Raw genomic sequence first — 20,204 nt, 5'->3', positions numbered from 1 at the left:
TTATTGAAAGTTGTTGTGTTGGCCTGTTCGTCTTTGTGTTCACAAACTGTGTCCCATGAGCGATACAGTGTCCTTACATTTGTCACACTGAATATTAGGCACATTTTATTTTAAAGGCGACGTACCCCTAAACTACTTAGTGGGGTAGATAGACTAAACCACCTGTTATGTTATATCTCATGCAACAGCAGGATATAACACTGCCTTAAAAAATGCAATAATTGACAGCGTGGGAAATATCTTTATTATATATGCAGACTTTTTGGTTGGTCATTCAGTGGTCAGTTTGTCAGAACCTATCTACAGTGACAACCATATGCCTGAATGGCCAATTAAACATTTACAAGTAAGTGATAGGTGTCATTATCCTTCTCGTTTCAAACAGTTTTTTTTCTCCATTTCAGAGTTTATACTTATTTCTAGTGGTTAAAGTGAGACATAGAGAACATCTGTAAATCTAACATCACAGGTTATGTATGAGATTCTTTGAATATAATTCAATCATGAAAAATAGTAAATTACTTTATCTACCCTAAACCCTTAGTAGAGAGGCTCAGTGAATGTGGAGCCAAAATGTGTACACGTGTGCCAGTGGAGACGCTGTAGAAGGACCAGCCAGCCCAGATACCCCTACCTGCAACAGAGTCGTAGTGTATGTATGGTAGTCTCCTTATAGTTGTGCCATAAAGAATATGTAGTTAGAGCACAGCAGACTCCATGACTTATCATTGTGTCCAAGCAAACAGTCAAAAACCTCTCCTGCTAAGTATTTTATATGTCACCCCTACAAGATCCCATATCCCACTCCAGTTTGCCTCCCAGTAACAGTACCCGGTCAGCCCTTGTCTACACAGCAACTGTGGCCACACCTCAAAATCACAGGAGGTTGGTGGCACCTTAATTGGGAAAGATGGGCTTGTTGTAATGGCTGGAGCGGAATCAGTGGAATGGTATGGACGACATCAAACACATAGTTTCCATGTATTCCATTTGCTCCGTTCCAGCCATTATGAGCCGTCCTCCCCTCAGCAGGCTCCTGTGCTTAAATATCTTAGAGTGATCACAATATGGCTGTGATTTGGTTCTGTGTGACCTCAAAGGCATCTGATAGTGAAAAGAAAATTGATAGAAAAATCAGTAACACTTCAAGTCTCCAGGTATAGTACTTTATTACTTGTTATAAGCATGTAAAAGCCTTTATAGTGTCCTATTGAAATGCTTAATAATAAGTTATGACTATGAAAATCGTTGAGTCATTGACTGAAAATGTCTGGTATTTAGTCAGAATCATTATGAGATGGTTATAGGCATTATATGGGTTCAGGCATGCTTATGATAAAACCGCATCATAATGAATTAAACCTGTAGGCTTTATGTAAAGTTCCCTTCACATCATGATGTTGTTATAGTCACTTTCATTACTGTAATGACCAATAAATATATTATTAATAAATTAGGAACTTAATCACCATATAGAAATATCAAAGACTTATGGCAAATATAGGTGCTCAATACAATTGGAACAACACTGCAGTTTTTAGGCAGTAGCTGCTTAAAGGTTACTTAAAAACCCTTTACTACTACCAGGTAGCCTCCCCTTAAAAGTGTGCACGGGTAATAGTTTCTCCAGTTTAGTAGAGACCAACTTCCCTCCAGAGTCTCCCGGGTTATCGTCGCTCACATCCAGCTCTCTCATATGTGAAGGGTTTGACTTCAGAGCTGAGGCCAGCGAAGCACAACCTCCCTCTGCGACTCTACAGAATGACAATCTACAAAATGATATGACAATCAGAGTAAAGCTGACTCACACTTGGCATCGATTAGAACAATAATGTCAATGTACTCTAATACCCATTCCAATGTCTCATTAACCACATAATACCTTCGCTCAGTGGTTTACAGAGTGGACTCGAGTTCAGCAAAGAGCAGCTTCACTCCTGAATCCTGCAGGTCTTTGTCCCTTGGGTCCAGCTGCCTCGAGTGTGAGGGGTTTGAGCTGAGAAATGAAGCCAGCTCTTCACAGCATCTTTCTGTGAAGTTACATCTCAACAACCTGAGTGTGAGAAAATAATGACATATTTTAAACCGGAATTCAATCAGGATGTGCAATATGATGCTTTAAAGGGGAAGTTCAGGAGTTTACAACTTGATGATTCCTCACCTTGAAAGTAGTCTATGAGCAAGGATAAAATGTAATCCATGATATGGTTTTCTTTATACAGCCATTACAAACTTCAGCTAGCTTTAGCCACCACTAGCTAAAAATCAATGGAAGTGATAGGGGCAATTGTTTAGTTGAAGAAAAAAAAAGCCAAATCACCTTTTACACTAGAACTGCTAGGCTTCTCAGCCTTCAAGTACCCACTAGAAAACGTGCTGTCAGAAGTCCCCTTTAGCCTACGTATCAGATGAATCTACTATGTTGTTATCTGAGGGTGGCTATATTCGTAATCATATCTGTAAATTGACAGTTGATACTCATGATGGGAAAAAAAGTAAGGTTTATTATGTCTAGTACCCATCTCCCTGCAGGTTTATATAGCTGCAGGTTAGGACCAGCACGCAGAGGTGTGTGTGTGACTGTGTGTCCTGTTCTCAAAACTGTCAGATACAAGGGTGTCATCACTCAGTCAGAATGTGCATTCGCGTTTCTACTGATTTATCATAGTGGCAGGCTAACAGGAGGCAGCAGCAATCTAAATGATCAGACCAAAACGTGATGAGAAGTGATCGGGTGAAATATGAAGCTACAAGCGAGTGAAAGAAGACAGCTTTGGGTGAAATATGTGACCTCAGGTGAAATATCAACTATCTATGAAAGGTCAACTATCCAATCAGAGCAGCAGGATCAATGTGCAGCCCGTCCTTCTCTTTATATACAGCATGTTGCTATCAAAATGGCCGATTTATTTTCCTTACAAAAGGGAGACCCAAGGGAGACCCGGGAGACAAAAGGGAGACCCATGGGGCGGTGCACAATTGGCCCAGAATCGTCCGGGTTAGGGGTGGGTTTGGCCAACAGGGATGTCCTTGTCCCATCGCGTACTAGCAACTCCTGTGGCGGGCCGGGCGCAGTACACACTGACATGGTTGCCAGGTGTACGGTGTTTCCTCCGACACACTGGTGCGGCTGGCTTCAGGGTTACGTGCGGCTGGCTTCCGGGTTAAGTTGGCATTGTGTCAAAGAAGCAGCCGCACCAGCCCTTGGTTGGGTTGTGTTTCGGGGAAAGCACGGCTCTCGTCCTTCGCCTCTCCCAAGTCCGTATGGGAGTTGCAGCGATGAGTCAAGATTGTAACTACCAATTGGATACCACGAAATTGGGGAGAAAAAAAATATTTAAAAAAAGATTCAAGGCCTGGTTATTTGATGTTCATAAATGTTGCATTTTACCTAATGAAAACCATAGCGGGTGGTAACTAACAAAATGCCTACAAATTTAAGAGATTACATGTTACCTAAGGAAACCCATGCCGGATGAGTCTATACTCTACCCCAGTATACCCATTACGGGCAATAACTATAGAAACAAGGTAGCTTTCTTCACATCAGGGGAACTTAGCAAAATATGGTTGCCATATTTGCGTCGGGGGAATTTAACTAAAAGTGTCAGCCCATTTGCAACGCACCTCCTTGTTATTGCATTTACATTTACATTTTTGTGTGTTGCACTTGCAGTCAGTGGTGTCTATGAATCACATTATTATGAAGGCATAAATGTATGAAAGCGTGTACCCTTATTTGAAATAGATTTAGTTATTTCCTTGTGATGTACTTGTTACTGTCATGTTTTATTTCATGTTTTGTGTGGACCCCAGGAAGAGCTAGCTATTGGGGATCCTAATAAAATACTAAAATATCAAAATACCTCATGTTCATTATTGACCTCTCCGCTTCCACCTTCTGTGATGTAGCGCATTGTGTAGATCCTGATGAGCAATGTGTTTTTTTGCTCAGCTATTCGCTTGAACATGCACTGAAACTTTCTTTCCGGGTTGGATTTGAATTTAGGTTGGAACACAGCAAGCTCATCTGAATGGTCAAACAAAACACAAAACTTTAGTACTCATAGACACTGTTTGGCGTTTCAGATTTTTTTATCAAGTAATGTTTATTCTCTTTGGAAACACAGTTCACAAATATTTCCCCCTTTAGGAGGCAATGAGGCCTTTTATTTTCAATCACATGTTTAGGTGATAATGTACATTTCTGAGTGAAAATAACGAACCAGTAATCACAGTGAATACAATACAGCACAGTGAACTAGATTGCTTACCTTTCTCCATTATGTCAGCTGGCTCCTTCTGCTTCATGTTCCACAGGAAATGCAGTGTGATCTGCTGAGCCCCCTCTCTGGCAATTGCTCTCCTGCTTCTCATCTTCAGTCATTTCTGTAACCTCCTTCTGACTCTCAAAGCATTCTGGAAGATCAGGACAAAAAAAGATATGCACGGGTATTTACCCTTGTTTTGTAGGGAAGGCTTTCAAAGGGAAACCTGGCCGTAAGCTGCCCAGTCACACAAGTATACCCGAAGACCTAAATTCCTTCAATGCTTGCGTCGAGGCAAGCACCACTGAACCGTGCATGAGAGCACCAGCTGTTCCAGACGATTGTGTGTTCTCGCTCTACGTAGCCGATGTGAGTAAGACATTTAAACAGGTTAACATTCACAAGGCCGCAGGGACAAATGGATTACCATGACGCGTACTCAGAGCATGCGCTAACCAGCTGGCATCTTCACTGACATTTTCAACCTCTCTCTGAGTTCGTAATACCTACATGTTTCAAGCAGACCACCATAATCCCTGTGCCCAAGAATGCCAAGCTAACCTGTCTAAATGACTATAAATGACTAGCACTCACATTTCGTAACCATGAAATGGCCCACATCAACACCATCATCCCAGACACCCTGGACCCACTCCAATTTGCATACCACCCCAACAGATCCACAGGTGACCGAATCTCTATTGCACTCTACACTGCCCTCTCCCACCTTGACAAGAGGAACACCTACGTGAGAATGCTGTTCATTGACTATAGCTCAGCGTTCAACACCAGAGTGCCTTTCAAGTTTATCACTAAGCTCAGGACCCTGGCAGGACACTTGGAAGTTGGTCCTCGCATGCTCTGAGTACACATCCTGGTAATCCATCTGGCCCTGCGGCCTTGTAAATATTGACCTGTTTAAAGGACTTGCTCACTTCGGCTACGGAGAGTGTGATCACACAGTCGTCCGGAACAGCTGGTGAGGTAGAGAGAGAGAGTCGAAAACAGCATGTCCGGTGAACAGGTCAGGGTTCCATAGCCGCAGGCAGAATAGTTTAAACTGGAGCAGCAGCACGACCAGGTGGACTGGGGACAGCAAGGAGTCATCAGCCTAAGGCATGTTCATAGAGATCTGGTCCTCCGAAAGAGAGAATTAGAGGGGGCATACTTAAATTCACACAGGACACTGGATAAGACAGGAGAAAAACTCCAGATATAACAGACTGACCCTAGGCCCCCGACACAAACTATTGCAGCATAAATACTGGAGGCTGAGACAGGAGTGGTCGGTAGACACTGGCCCCGTCTGACGATAGCCCCAGACAGGGCCAACCAGGCAGGATATAACCCCACCCACTTTGCTAAAGCACAGCCCCCACACCACTTCATTGCCACACTTTCAGTTTCAAGCACACTCGCCATTTCCTCTAGACCGACCTCACTCCAACTCTCTCGCCCCCTTGTTCTACTACCAACTTGGGCACATCGCCCTCGTTTGGCAACATTTGCAAACACAGAAAAGGGTCTTTATTTTCAATGTTAACTTCAATTGGATAGTTACGTCCCAAGGATCCCGCATTGAAATTCCCATTTATTTACAGAGAGTAGCTAAGAGCACGTCTCCGTGGTTATCGAAGAAGAAGTTATATTTTTTCAAGTGAAGAATAAGGGAGTTGTGTAGTAGGTGGCGGTAATACGTCTCCGTGGTTATCGAAGAATAAGTTATATTTGTTCAAACGAAGAATAAGGGAGTTGTCTAGTAGGTGGCGGTAATGCAACATTTATTGGATTCCAACCGCCGTTAAACGTCATCGAAGAAGAACGTCTACGTGGTGACGTTTTTGTCTCTGGTCACGTGACTCATCCGAAAGGTAGCAGCATGGCGGAAACGCATGTGCAACCTCAAAACAAACTCCTGCAATTGTACAGTTTTAGCTAGCAAACCACCGAAACCAAGCGACAGGCCGGGGTACCGGCGCCCAAGTACACTGCAAGATGGACGAGGAGAATAAACTTCAGTTCCCGTCCCTTCCTCCGTGTAAGGAGGACCTATTGGTAAGTTCTAGCATGCAAAGCTAACGCAGCCAGCTAAAGTTAGCATACTCAAAAACAGCCCTTGTTAGACTAACGTTACGTTCATCTTACATGTCATCTCTCACGCGACAAATGTTAGTTAAATGTAATCTTGTCTGAAGTATTTTTAAATGACCGTTAATTATGTTTCTGCTCAAATTAGATGTGTTCCGCGAACTAGCTACCTAACGTCAGCTAACTATCTAGTTAGTTTGTATATGGCCAATAAACCACGGCGAAAGGCCTAATTGCTATTATAAACTGGTTACAAACGTAATTTAAACAAAGTTTTCATCAACATACCACGGGTATAACGAAACATTTATTTTTTACAACTAATTACGTTGGTAACAGTTTAATAGCAATAGGGTTTGTGGTATATGGCCAATATACCACGGCTAAGGGCAGGCACGCCGCGATTCGTCGTGTGTAAGAACAGCCCTTAGCCGTGGTATATTGGCCATATACCACACCCCCTCGTGCATTATTGCTTAAATATACCTTTAAGTAGCTAGTTAGCGTGCCAGCTAACATACATCCCTTGATTTTTTTTTCTGATATCTTCCACAGGACTGGGCGTATCCAATGAGGCGAGAAATGCAGGTAGCTATGCCCTTTTCTCCCCAAAGTGGAATTCTTGAAACAGGCAACAGAAGTGCTGAGTCATCTCATAATGATGCCAAAACATGTTTCTCCATTGTGTTAGGAAATTCTACCAGGCCTGTTTTTAGGTCCCTACTCAGCTGCTATGAAAAGCAAGGTAAGTTGGTACACCATAATTAAAACAGGGGTGGTTATTCTGATCTGCGGGGGGGGGGGGGGGGGGGCAGGTGTGGGTGCAGACCTTTGTTCCAGACCAGTCAAGCAGTGACACCTCATTCAATAAGTCAGTCTCGACTGACGATGGTGGATAATTGATTGGTAGAATCAGGTGTGTTTCTGCTTGGCTGGAACAAAAGCCTGCACTCACACTGAACCTCTAAGTGTGAAGGGCCATCCACACCAAGGACGGTAAACATTTAAGTAGTTCTAATTCAAGTGAACAGCAGCGTCCACACAATAACTACAAAAACGGTGGGAAACTATTTCCATCATTGGGGTCACTTTCAGAGTGCCCAACGATACAATGTCAACAATCAATCAAAAACGTCTTCTATTGAAGAGTTCTAACTAGGAATAGCCGTTCGGAGAGGACAGGAGGCAGAGCGCATTGTGAGCTTTCCTGAATAACTGGTTGTGTGAGTATGTTGTTGGCCACATTAAATATAGGATGACTTGGGAGACTGATTATCCACGACAGACAGCACACCTGTGTCAGAAGCCAATTTCTTCTAAAATACACCATATGAGGGGCCTGCTAATGTACCTTTCTGAACCTTGTAAACCACTGGTGTCAAATTATGGAGGGCTGAGTATATGTGGGTTTTTGCTCTTCCCTTGTACTTGATAGATGAATTAATATTAGTAAGGAACTCTCCACATCCGGTAGTTAAGGTCTTAATTGAAAGGAAAAAACTAAAACCTGCAGACACTAGGCCCTCTGTGGAATGTGTTTGATAGCCCTGTTGTAAACTGTCGAATAGACCCATAACTGATCCAAATGGTTGCATAATCAGGCCTTGCCTAATGCAGTTATTTCAGCATGAAGCATGCATTCAAAATAGGACATTTGAGCTGTTATTAAAATTAGCCTACATCACTGCAGTTTACAGTCCAGACAATAATTGTGTAGCCTACTTACTTGATAACAATAATATAATTTATAATTTTACTGTTAGCCTAGGTAGAGTAATTTAGTTTAAAAACATAGGCTTAATCAATAGTGCAACTTTGGTCTGCAGAGCGCAGCCATTTCAAAATCGTAACTCTTTTTTAAATACTAGGCCTGTTCAAGGAGAGAAGCAGGCTTGCTATTGCTTATTGCTGAATGTAAAATAGCCCTACAAGCATAGGCCAAAATAATATTAACTTCAGTTATATAATGCTTTTCAATACAAGTAACAGTGCTTAATATAATAAAATAAAAGTACTGAAGAAACAAAGACTGGAGAATAAAAAAAGATGGCTTATTAAAATCATACTTTGAAATCATCTTTATAAAAGTGTGTCTTCAGCAGTGATTTAAAGAGGCACTGAATTTGCATGCCTGATCTCCTCTGGCAGATCATTCCAAAGTTTTAGGTGCCCTAATGGCAAATGCCCGGTTTCCTTTTGTTTCCAACCTAGACTTTGGAATAGTCAACAGTGCCCTGCCAAAGAATCTCCGGTTGCGACCTGGCTCGTAAGGAGATTAAAATATCAAAGATATAGGATGGGGCTAAACCAAGCCTTAAACTTGATTAATGCAATTATAAAATGTATTCTGAAAGGGACTGGTCGCCAGTGTAGAGAAGCTAAACTCTCAGCTACAGCACGACAAGTGGTACCGGAGCGCCAAGTCTTAGACAAAAAGGCTCCTTAACAGCTTCTACCCCCAAGCCACAAGACTGCTGAACATTTAATCAAATGGCTTCCCAGACTATTTGCGTTGACCCTTTATTTTATTAAGTTATTATAAAATGTTTTGCTCGGGCTCGATGTACACTCACTGGACCCTAACCACACACAGACATGTATATTAACGCCACACGTATACATTCACACCCTTCACATATGCTGCTGCTACTCTGTTTATCTATGCATAGTCACTTTACCCCTACCTACATGTACATATTACCTTGACTATCTCGTACCCCTGCACATTGACTCGGTACCCCTTTTTATTGTTATTTTATCGTTACAATTTTTTCCTTTAGTTATTTGTCACAAAAAAATTTACTTTGAAAAAACTCAGCATTGTTGGTTAAGGGCTCTTAAGAATTTCATGTTATGGTCAATACCTGTTGTATTTGGCGCATGTGACAAATACATTTTTATTTGAAAATAGGTGTGTTATGGTTACATTTTCGGCTGCCTATTAAAGCAGAGCTGCAGAATATTGAACAAACTGCGGACGTTGGAGTTATTTGACTGCGGCGTATACAAAGAGTTACAGTAATCTAGGCATGAGGAAATAAAAGCATGTATTACTTTATCCAGGTTAGTGACTAAAATATAATCATTACTGCATCTATGTTAACATGATAAAAGAAGGACTGGACAGCCTTTTATATGCAGGCTGAGGTTTAGGTCAAGGTCAAAGAAGACACCAACGGTTTCTAGCCGTAGTCTTTTTATTGGTGGACAAATGACCAAGGCTATTTCAAATCTGGGTTCTAGCAAGGTGGTGGCCAAATAAAACATTTGATTTCTTATAATTGAGCTGGAGAAAATTGTCAGACATCCAACATTTGATGTCAGCAAGATAATTGTGAAGTGGCTACGGTAGCTTGGTGGCTACGGTAGCTTGGTCACTGGGTCTGATATGCATGGTATTCGTTTCCAAAGAAATTCTTACGTGTAGGTTCCTTCTCGACAATGCATTAACATTAATCAAGCATAGGTATAATCGAGGAAGGCATAATTTATAGTCCAATATTTACTTGTGTATTGGGGGATGGGGGGGCAGTGTATAAACTGAGCAAATTGAATAGATGCTGGTGACAAGACTGAACCACCCATGCTCACTGAGAAATCTCTGCCACATAGATATGACCAAAATCAGTCGAGGGCAAAGCAGGAGATTCCCACCCACCTTTCCAGGTGGTCAACAAGGATGTTATGATCAATAGTATCAAATGCACCACTGGTGGTTGTTGTTGTTGATTTATTAGGGTCCCATTAGCCGACAGCTAGGCTTACTGGTGTCCAACGCATAACAAAAAATACATTTCAGACCAAATTTCGGCACTGAGCAAATTGTTTGATTGGGTTCAAGACCAAATGTTTGCACAGAACAGACAGAGATCAGCACAGTGAAAAATATCCAAACGTAATAAACAACCATTAGAAAAATGCGAATCACTTGCAAACCAAATCACTTGAGCAACAAGGCAAGCAGTAACACGCTGTAAAAGATGCACATGCTAAATGGCGTTTGTTGAATTGCTACATTGAAATATGAGTTTCTATATAATTTTCCCTTTACATGTACACTTAAGTATTATTTGCAGTTGTCACTGACAATGAACATGAACTGAATGGACCTTATTAATCAAGCTGGGCTCTGAGTAGAAGTAACATGGTAAATGTAAATCTGGGGCATAATTTGTGGATGTCCGTCATCCTTTTCATGTATGTTACGAATTACAATTTACTTAAAGCCTAATCTAGACCCCCTCCCTACAGAGTAATTATAGACCCATCTCTAAACGTCATTTTGTATCCAAGATTTAGAAAAAAGTAGTTTTCAAGCAATTGGTGGCGCATCCACAAAGAATGTTGTCTCATAGTTCAATGGCTGTGAGTTCTAATCCCACCTGAGTCAGATGTTCCCCCCCCCCAAATCCTTAATTTACAATATTCATCCCGTACAATATACATCCATCTATTTCTGAAAAATGAAAACAAACCTTTGACAGGGATCACCCTGGTAGTAGTTGTTGGTTTTTATACAGTACCCAATACCAATGTTGCCTCCAAATAAATTAGGCACTGGGCAAATTTCAGGTCTGCTGAGCTCAGACTAGAACCCTGTGAATATTCTGTGCAACTTCCAGCCTACCAGAGTGGCCTACCATAAACTATGGAGAAAGTGCATCCCATAACATTTTAACATGGAACTAGCTGTTCTATTATTTCAGCCTACAGTAGCATCCAATGTGTGGCCCAGCGTCATTTCCGGTTTGGCCGAGGTAGGCCGTCATTGTAAATAAGAATTTGTTCTTAACTGACTTGCCTAGTTAAAAAAAGGTTACACACACACACCACTGACCAAAAGGTTTTGTTGGCATTTATGTATGTCCCCATTACCAGTAAAACAGAATCAAAACTTATTTCTTTAAATTATTTGCTGTTTCATTGTTCATTTGTTCAGTCGTTTCATTCTCAACCAGGATTTCTATTGAACGCCATTTGGGTCTTTGCATGTCAAAAAAGATACACGTCAAATAAGCTTGTTGACCAATCAGGACCTGAGTATGACTGCACGTCACATAATAAGTTAACGCGTTCGTTCATTTTTTAACGTAGGAATTACACTATCACTCTTATTTCATATGTCACAATGATTCATCGATACGTATGCTATGATGCTGCTAAAGTTGTCTCGCTCACCTACAGTGCTCGTCATAAAAAAAGCTAGCTAGCTCATGGATGCAAACAATGTTCTTCCTCAAAAACAGCAAAACAACAATCTGTTTCAGTAGCTATAGTTAGCTAGCTGACAATATAGCTAGGTGTTAGGTTCTAATTCTCAGAGGTAAAAACTCAATGGACACTATGAAAGCTTTCCCCAGAGGATCAATACAGCTGCATTCAACAAACATTTTCACACAAGCACTGATATTTAAGCCTTCCTCCTACGCTGAGTCTCCTCCTTCACATCTGTACAAACATTGTGTCTTTACTGCTAGGCAGGATACGAAGTGATATGGGCCATAAACTTTTATTTCTCCCTTTACGTGACCAGACCTGCGGATAGCCTTCAAAATAAGTGTCATTGACAGCGATGCAAATGAATATTAGAATTATGCCGTATTTTTTTTTTTTATCCGTTATTTTACCAGGTAAGTTGACTGAGAACACATTCTCATTTGCAGCAACGACCTGGGGAATAGTTACAGGGGAGAGGAGGGGGATGAATGAGCCAATTGTAAACTGGGGATTATTAGGTGACCGTGATGAGGGTTGGATTGGGAATTTAGCCAGGACACCGGGGTTAACACCCCTACTCTTACGATAAGTGCCATGGGATCTTTAATGACATCAGAGAGTCAGGACACCCGTTTAACATCCCATCCGAAAGACGGCACCCTACACAGGGCAATGTCCCTAATCACTGCCCTGGGGCATTGGGATATTTTTTTAGACCAGAGGAAAGAGTGCCTCCTACTGGCCCTCCAACACCACTTCCAGCAGCATCTGGTCTCCCATCCAGGGACTGACCAGGACCAACCCTGCTTAGCTTCAGAAGCAAGCCAGCGGTGGTATGTAATTGAATAGATTGTGCTAAATGGTATATAAAATCAACAAAAGACAATTTGTTTGACAATCTCTTTAAATCACACTAGATGTATTATACTTTAGAAATGCATTGGGGCATACTTATTTCACTGTATAGCCTTACCTATGGATTGTGGATCAATGACATGGGGTATCAGTCTACTCAGTGACACCCAGAGAACATTAGCATTGTAGCTCTTATTGTGGAATTCAATTGAATTGAGCCACATTTATTGTCAACCTATGTGTATTGAACACCATTACCAAATAAAAACAATACTACGTGGATGTTTTGGAGTCTGATACCTCTGAGGGGGACATTGGGGAAAAATATGTTGGGTATTGAGTAGACTAATACCCCCATTTCATTGATCCCCAATCCTTAGGTAAGGCTGTACAGTGCAATATGAATGTCAATACACACAATAGGCTGACTGGGGAGTCCTGCGATTAGAGCTACAACGCTAATATTTGTATAAACTCTTCACAGTTGTGTTCTGTGTGTGTCACCGAGTAGACTGATACCCCATTTCTTTGCTTCACATTCCAATTTTGTTTAACATGATGTAGTCTAAATATGGCATGATTCCACCAATTGTAACCTTCTGCAACACTTTCAAAGGGGTACTTTTATTTTGAAGGCAAACCGCAAATTCCACTTGTGCGTAATCCTTATTGTGGCTAGCTTCACAACACACAACCCGGTCATTTCGAGCCTCACTAGCCAGATGAAGCTAGCTGTCTGCTTATAATGTTAGCTTTGGGCAACAGGGTTAAGTAGCTGGCTAGCTATTTATGTTCATGAACTGAAGTTCAATTTCAATAGGTGAACAACACATGGAACCTAGCAAATACTTACTCACAAGGATTCCTAAATCATTGCTAAGAATAGTGAAAATGACGTTTCTACTGGTCATTATTTTCAGGCTGGTTGTATTGGTGCTAGCTAGGTACCAGCTAAAGCTCGCAAGCTACCCCAGAAGTTGCGATCAAACAAATAATGCTTTATAACCAACGCGGTATTGTAAACGCATCGTTCGTGGCCGGTGTTTGCAGACTTTTTTTGTACGGCTTTGACAGTGCTACTGATGGTAGTGGTGGCGCTTGGCATGCACGTATATTCTGAACACAACATTCTATAATAGAACTGTTATTTGACGTGTCAAATGAAAAGCTTATTTAACGCGTCAGATAGTGTTATTGTCAAATAGTGTTATTTGACGTGTATCTTTCTTGACACGCAAAGACCCAAATGGCGTTCCATAGTATGTCGTGAAGCAAATAGCAGTGATGCTATTACTGTGTAACTCCGGTAGGGAAACATTTGAAAAATGGCGCACTTGGTAACGTTAGTGAGTACCGGTGCTCGACCAGTCGTGAAAGCCAACATCCCACGGCAGAACGACTGATTGTCAATGGCAATGAATTCCATTATCCTGACATTAATGGATTTCGCCTTGGAGTTGTCTCACTTAAATTTTCTTACTCTTTCAAATGACTGCTTGATCCATACAGCAGACACTGGGCTAGGTTAGGAATGCTATGTAGCGCAACATTTTACGTGGCGTCATTGCATCATTTACCTACGTTACGTAGGTATGCACGTCAGCTTTGACATCGGTTTTTCACATTGCCAAATAAGGTGCACTGTCACCTGCTAACTAAACCTAAAACATCTGGATTTAAATGTTTTTTCCCCCATTTTTTTCACAAGGTACTCTTTAAGTAACCTTTCTTATGTAACCATACCAAACATAACATACTAATTTGAGTTCCCCAGATTTTATTAGGCCTACAGCGTGCAGTAGGATGTGTTGATCAGTTGATTGACAGGTGTAATATAGAACGATGACCTTGCCTCAACTGTGGATGTTCGCCAACATTTTCTAGTTGTGTAGTTTATTCTCAGTTATAGTTGGTGTCGTTGGGGTGGATGGCCCTTTAAAATTAGTTATCGAAATGTTGAAGGTCCTGGACCATAAAAATAATACATTTTTTCAGTTTGTACAATGTGCTGTTAACTGAACCTTTTTGTCCTCTTTTAGCTTTCCATCCTTGAAAGACAGGAGATAACACACTTAGTGTGTGTTCGCCAAGATATTGAGGCAAATTTTATAAAGCCCAACTTCCCACATAAATTTCGGTAAGAATCAAACTGAGAATGGGTACGTGTTTAAAACTCAGCTAAATGACATCTCTCAATCGATCAGCTAATTCATGTGGCCTGCTTTCTAATGTTTTCAGATACCTCGTTTTAGATATTGCCGACAATCCTGTGGAAAACATAATTAGATATTTCCCTATGGTGAGTTTCAGCATGAGCTAAATGTGGTGGATAATGTTACAATATACTGCAGCCTGACCTGCCATGTTATTGCTAGTAGGCCTAAATGTATTTTCTCCTCTATCCACAGACTAAAGAATTTATTGATGGCTGTTTAGCAAGCGGAGGTAATAAAAATGTATTTAATTGGATTGAATATAGTCTTTAGAATCTCATTCCAAAAAATGCATACAACAATGTGCAGGTACTTCTTCTCCTTCTACAGTGCCTTCAGAAAGTATTCACACCCCTCAACTTTTCAGATTTTGTTAGTCTGAATTTTTTATTGATTTACATTCATGTTTTGTCACTGGCCTACACACAATATCCCATAATGTCAGTGGATTTTTTTCCCCCAAAATGTCTTGTCAATAAGTATTCAACCCCTTTGTTATGGCAAGCCTAAAGTTAAGGAGTAAAAATTGTCTTGAATAAAAAAAGAGCAGACATTGAGTATTCCTTTGATTTCATTAATTACACTTTGGATGGTGTATCAATACACCCAGTCATTACAAAGATACAGCCGTCCTTCATAACTCCGTTGCCGGAGAGGAAAGACATTGCTCAGGGATTTCACCATGAGGCCAATGTTGACTTTAAAAAAGTTAGTTTAATGGCTGCGATAGGAGAAACCTGAGGATGGATCACCACAATACTAACTTAATTGACAGATTGAAAAGAAGGTAGCCTGTATGTAATATTTACGGTACCAGTAAAACAGTTTGGACACCTACTCATTCAAGGGTTTTTCTTGATTTTTGTTTTTTTTACATTGTAGAATAATAGTGAAGATATCAAAACTATGAAATGGCACATATGGAATCATGTAGCAACCTAAAAAAAGTGTTAATCAAATCAAAATATATTTAATATTTGAGATTCTTCAAATAGCCACCCTTTGCCTTGATGACAGCTTTGCACACTCTTGGCATTCTCTCAAGCAGCTTCATGAGGTTATCACAGTTCATATGAGGAAATCAGTCAAACTAAATACTTTAATTTGTCCCTAATGGGCAGGGCTGTGGCCATGGGTGGGCCAGGGGGGATGTAAGCTCACCCACTTGGGAGCCCAGTCAATCAGAACTAGTTTTTCCCCACAAAAGGACTATATTACAGATAACTACTTCCCCTCCATTTGACGATCATGCAGGTGAAGAAGCTGCGTGTGGAGGTCGTGGGCTGGCGTGGTTACAGGTGGTCTGCGGTTGTGAGGCCGGTTGGACGTACTGCCAAATTCTCTAAAACGGCTTTGGAGGCTGCTTATGGTAGAGGAATTAACATGAAATTCCCTGGCAACAGCTCTGGTGGACACTCCTGCCGTCAGCATGACAATTGCACGCTTCCTCAATTTGACAGCTGTTTCATTGTGTTGGGACAACTGCACGTTTTAGTGGCCTTTTATTGTTCCCAGAATAAGGTGCACCTGTGTAATGATAGTGCTGTTTAATCAGCCTTTTGCAATGCCACATCTGCCAGGTGGATTTATTATCTTGCCAAAGGATTAAATGCTAACTAACAGGGATGTAAACAAATTTGTGCACAACATTTGACAGAAATAAGCTTTTTTGTGCATATGGAAAATTATTTTTTATTTTACTTCATCTCATGAAACATGGGACCAGCACTTTACATGTTGCGTTGATATATTTGTTAAATGTAGATCGTTTTATTTTGACACTGATATTTGAGTATTTTGTGTAGATCATTGATAAAAAATTACAATTAAATCCATTTCAATCCCACTTTGTAACACAAGAAAATGTGCTAAAAGTCTTTCTGAAGGCACTGTAATGTGACTTATTGTACTCTGCACCTGGATAATTGTTGGGTTGTGCAAAACAGTGCTTTTGAATTCTTATTTCCCCGTAGAAATCGATCTTGACTCTTTCCTTGTCTTGTTCACATAGGAAAGGTACTAGTTCATGGAAACGCAGGGATATCAAGAAGGTTGGTTACCTTGTGTAAAATATTTGATTTTGAACAGATCCAGTGTGTTTAAAAATTGCCTGCTTGTCTATTGATCTTGATTGATCTTCCTGATACTTAAAGATGAAGATTAGTATCAATCTTAATCGAAATAATTCTCTTCTTTCAGTGCTGCCTTGGTTATTGCATACCTTATGGAGACATTTGGTGTAAAATACAGGTAAGACCGTTCAACAAACCAAGCAGGCTTCATTTATTGCTAGCTAGTTCAGAGTAGAGCTGGAATGATAAACCGAAAATGGCCAACACGGACATTGACTTCCTCTTACCAAAGCAAATGTTGGTGATTTTGCTACACAACGTTTGTGTAGATGGTTATAAAAACATAATTTGTTCAACAGTAAAATCCTATGCATTGTGTTGAGTCCTGCTATGAAAGTGTCTGCCTGTCCCTGTTTCGCTGTTGGCTGCTGACTCACTCCCTCTCTCCATGGTCCGTGAGGAGGAGAGAGCGAGCGATGCATTCTGAGTAGCACAAGCATGTGAACGTTGTTCAAAATGCTATTGCGGGAAAAATAGTTTTCAATGCAGCTATTGTTCTAGTCACAGAGAGGAGACTCACAGCTTTCTGTGAGTATATACAGTTCATTCGGAAAGTATTCGGCCCCCATGACTTTTTCTACATTGTTTCTATAGCCTTATTCTTAAATTGATTTCCCCTCATCAGTCTACACACAATACCCCATAATGAAAAAACAGCAAAAAAAAAAGTTTTTCAAATGTATTGAAAAAAAAACGCTATCACATTTACATAAGTATTCAGACCCTTTACTCAGTACTTTGTTGAAGCACCTTTGGCAGCGATTACAGCCTCAAGTCTTCTTGGGTATGACTCTACAAGCTTGACACACCTGTATTTGGGGAGTTTCTTCCATTCTTCTCTGCAGAGAAGGTTGGAGAGTGTCGCTGCCAAGCTATTGTCAGGTCTCCAGAGATGTTCGATAAGGTTCAAGTCTGGGCTCTGGCTGAGCCACTCAAGGACATTCAGAGACTTGTCCCGAAGCCACTCCTGTATTGCATTGGCTGTGTGCTAAGAGTCATTATCCTGTTGGAAGGTGAACCTTTGTCCCAGTCTGAGGTCCGGAGCAGGTTTTCATCAAGGATCTCTACTTTGCTCCGTTTATCTTTCCCTTGATCCAGACTAGTCTCCCAGTCCCTGCCTCTGAAAAACATTGCCACAACATGTTGCCACCACTCTCCTTCACCGTAGGGATCGTGCCAGGTTTCTTCCAGATGTGACGCTTGGCTTTTAGGCAAAGAAGTTAAATATTGGTTTCATCAGATCAGAGAATCTTGTTTCTCATGGTCTGAGAGTCCTTTAGGTGCCTTTTGGCAAACTCCAAGCAGGCTCACACGTTTACTGAGGAGTGGTTTCCATCTGGCCACTCTACCATAAAGGCCTGATTGGTGGAGTGCTGTCCTTCTGCAAGGTTCTCCCATCTTCAGAGGAACTCTGGCGCTCTGTCAGTGACCATCACCTCCCTGACCAAGGCACTTCTCCCCCGATTGTTCAGTTTGTCCGGGTCTTGGTGGTTCCAAACTTCTTCCGTTTAAGAATGATGGAGGCCACTGTGTTCTTGGGGACCTTCAATGCTGCAGGCATTTTTTGGTACCCTCCCCCAGATCTGTGTCTCGACGCAATCCTGTCTTGGAGCTCTACAGACAATTCCTTTGACCTCATGGCTTGGTTTTTTGTTCTGACATGCACTGTCAACTGTGGAACCTTATGTGTGCCTTTCCAAATCAAGTACAATAAATTGAATTCACCACAGGTGGACTCCAAGTTGTAGAAACAGGATGCCCCAGAGCTCAAATCTTTGAAATTGTTGCGCTTATATTTTTGTTCAGTGTAGTTACATTTATTGCAATATTACTTTTTTCCATATCGCCAAGCTAGTCTCTCCCAAAAATTATTTACTGTAATTTGTCGCTGATTATTGCAAACAGTGTAAATTTATCGCAATATGGATTTTTTTTGTCTATGAAATAGAGCGATATGGCCATTTATAATGAGTTCACTCCATGTATTGCTGCTGTCCAGATGCATAGTGACCAAAGATCTAGTCACATGTCCTGCTGTATTTGGCTGGTTCTTCTGCAGGGATGCTTTCAGCCACGTTCAGGAGAGGAGATTCTGCATCAACCCTAACGTGGGCTTTGTGCATCAATTACAGGTAGGGTCCTCTGTATCAAGTTGTTGATACAACCTTCCAAACAGCTCTGACCACTGATATACCAAAATGGCTTGAGGGATATTCAGTGGATTTCAACATTACAAATTTGGCAGATAAATGTCTGCTCAAAACAAGACCATTTCTGTCTGAATGTTTGACATCTCTGGGTTTTCTAGGAATATGAAGCGATCTACTCAGCTAAACTCACCATCAAGATGTCACCAATACAGCTGGGCAGATCATTCTCCCTGCATGCTGGAATGCCAGGTCAGTGTGTGCAACTTGCATTCAGGTGACAGTTCCAAGAACCTGGGCTTATTGTGTCACTGTGGGTGCATTTGAGATGACTTACAAACTGCCTAGAAAGAAGTCCATTGCAGTTGGAGGTGCTTATGTACCAACACTTTCTGTGGTTTTCCAACAGCAAGGCTCATTTCAACATGGCTGTGTCGTCATAGCTACCATTGTTCATATGTTTTTCATTAATGTCAAAATAAATTACTCTCATCCTAGTACATTCGTGTACAATCAATGGGTGCAAGTCAGATAATTCCTATAATGCAACACATTGAAAGTAGCTTATTATTGATCAGTGACTGGACAGAATGTATGCACTCATATGCCAAATTACAACTGGTTTTCATCCCAGGAAGTTGATTTTTACAGTTTATTTAACCTCGTCACCAGTCTTTCTTTATGGATTTTTGACTCTGTACCTCACAGGCAGCCTGAAACGAAGCCTGGAAGAAGACGAGGATTTTGGGGGAATGCAGGTCACTGCTGAGCAGAACGGATAGGCTTATTATGCAGATAGCTGTCATCACATACAGTGCACTTTTTTTTTTTTTTTTTTTACATTTGTATTGATATAAATGTATATATTAAACATTTTCTAAAGGGGGTCAGAGAGCATTGGGTCCACTTCCTGACGTCTGAGACCAAAGGGAGAGGGGATGTGACTTGTTTTTCTTGAGCTGTATGCACTGAAGGTTTTATAGTATTTAAAGCATTTTGCATTTGCAGCGGGACAGTATTGCAATAATGCACTTTTGATACTTGAATTATTTTGCCAGAAGGGGGCAATTGGCATAATAAGTAAATGCCCAATGCTGAGCCACACGTTAGGGAATATTGGACAGATCAGGTTTACAATTGAGAAACAGCTTGCCAGAGAATTAACGAACCACTGTTCAATAAACAAACATCTAACTTATGTCTTTTGTACTGTTATTTTTGCCTGTTTCTAGCATTCTTTATCAATTTAACACACTGCTCCCAAATATACGTTAGGTTTTTGTA

General features: G+C 41.0%; 1 protein-coding gene across 1 annotated transcript; it reads left to right on the top strand.

Annotated features, from left to right (window-relative positions):
• The first annotated feature begins 6,097 nt into the window (after nt 1-6,097).
• Nucleotides 6,098-20,118, top strand: styx (serine/threonine/tyrosine interacting protein). The gene is made up of 11 exons (XM_021584321.2): nt 6,098-6,323; nt 6,912-6,944; nt 7,048-7,101; nt 14,468-14,565; nt 14,667-14,727; nt 14,837-14,873; nt 16,653-16,692; nt 16,841-16,891; nt 18,833-18,905; nt 19,082-19,172; nt 19,629-20,118. Exons 1-11 carry the CDS (start codon nt 6,264-6,266, stop codon nt 19,700-19,702), a joined length of 672 nt encoding a protein of 223 aa, XP_021439996.1. The 5' UTR covers nt 6,098-6,263; the 3' UTR covers nt 19,703-20,118.
• Nucleotides 20,119-20,204: the final 86 nt, after the last annotated feature.

This window comes from Oncorhynchus mykiss, chromosome 25, assembly GCF_013265735.2.
Source record: "Oncorhynchus mykiss isolate Arlee chromosome 25, USDA_OmykA_1.1, whole genome shotgun sequence".
Taxonomy (NCBI): domain Eukaryota; kingdom Metazoa; phylum Chordata; class Actinopteri; order Salmoniformes; family Salmonidae; genus Oncorhynchus; species Oncorhynchus mykiss.
The sequence above is the reverse complement of the archived record's forward strand: the minus strand, read 5'-3'. Positions and strand labels throughout refer to the sequence as shown.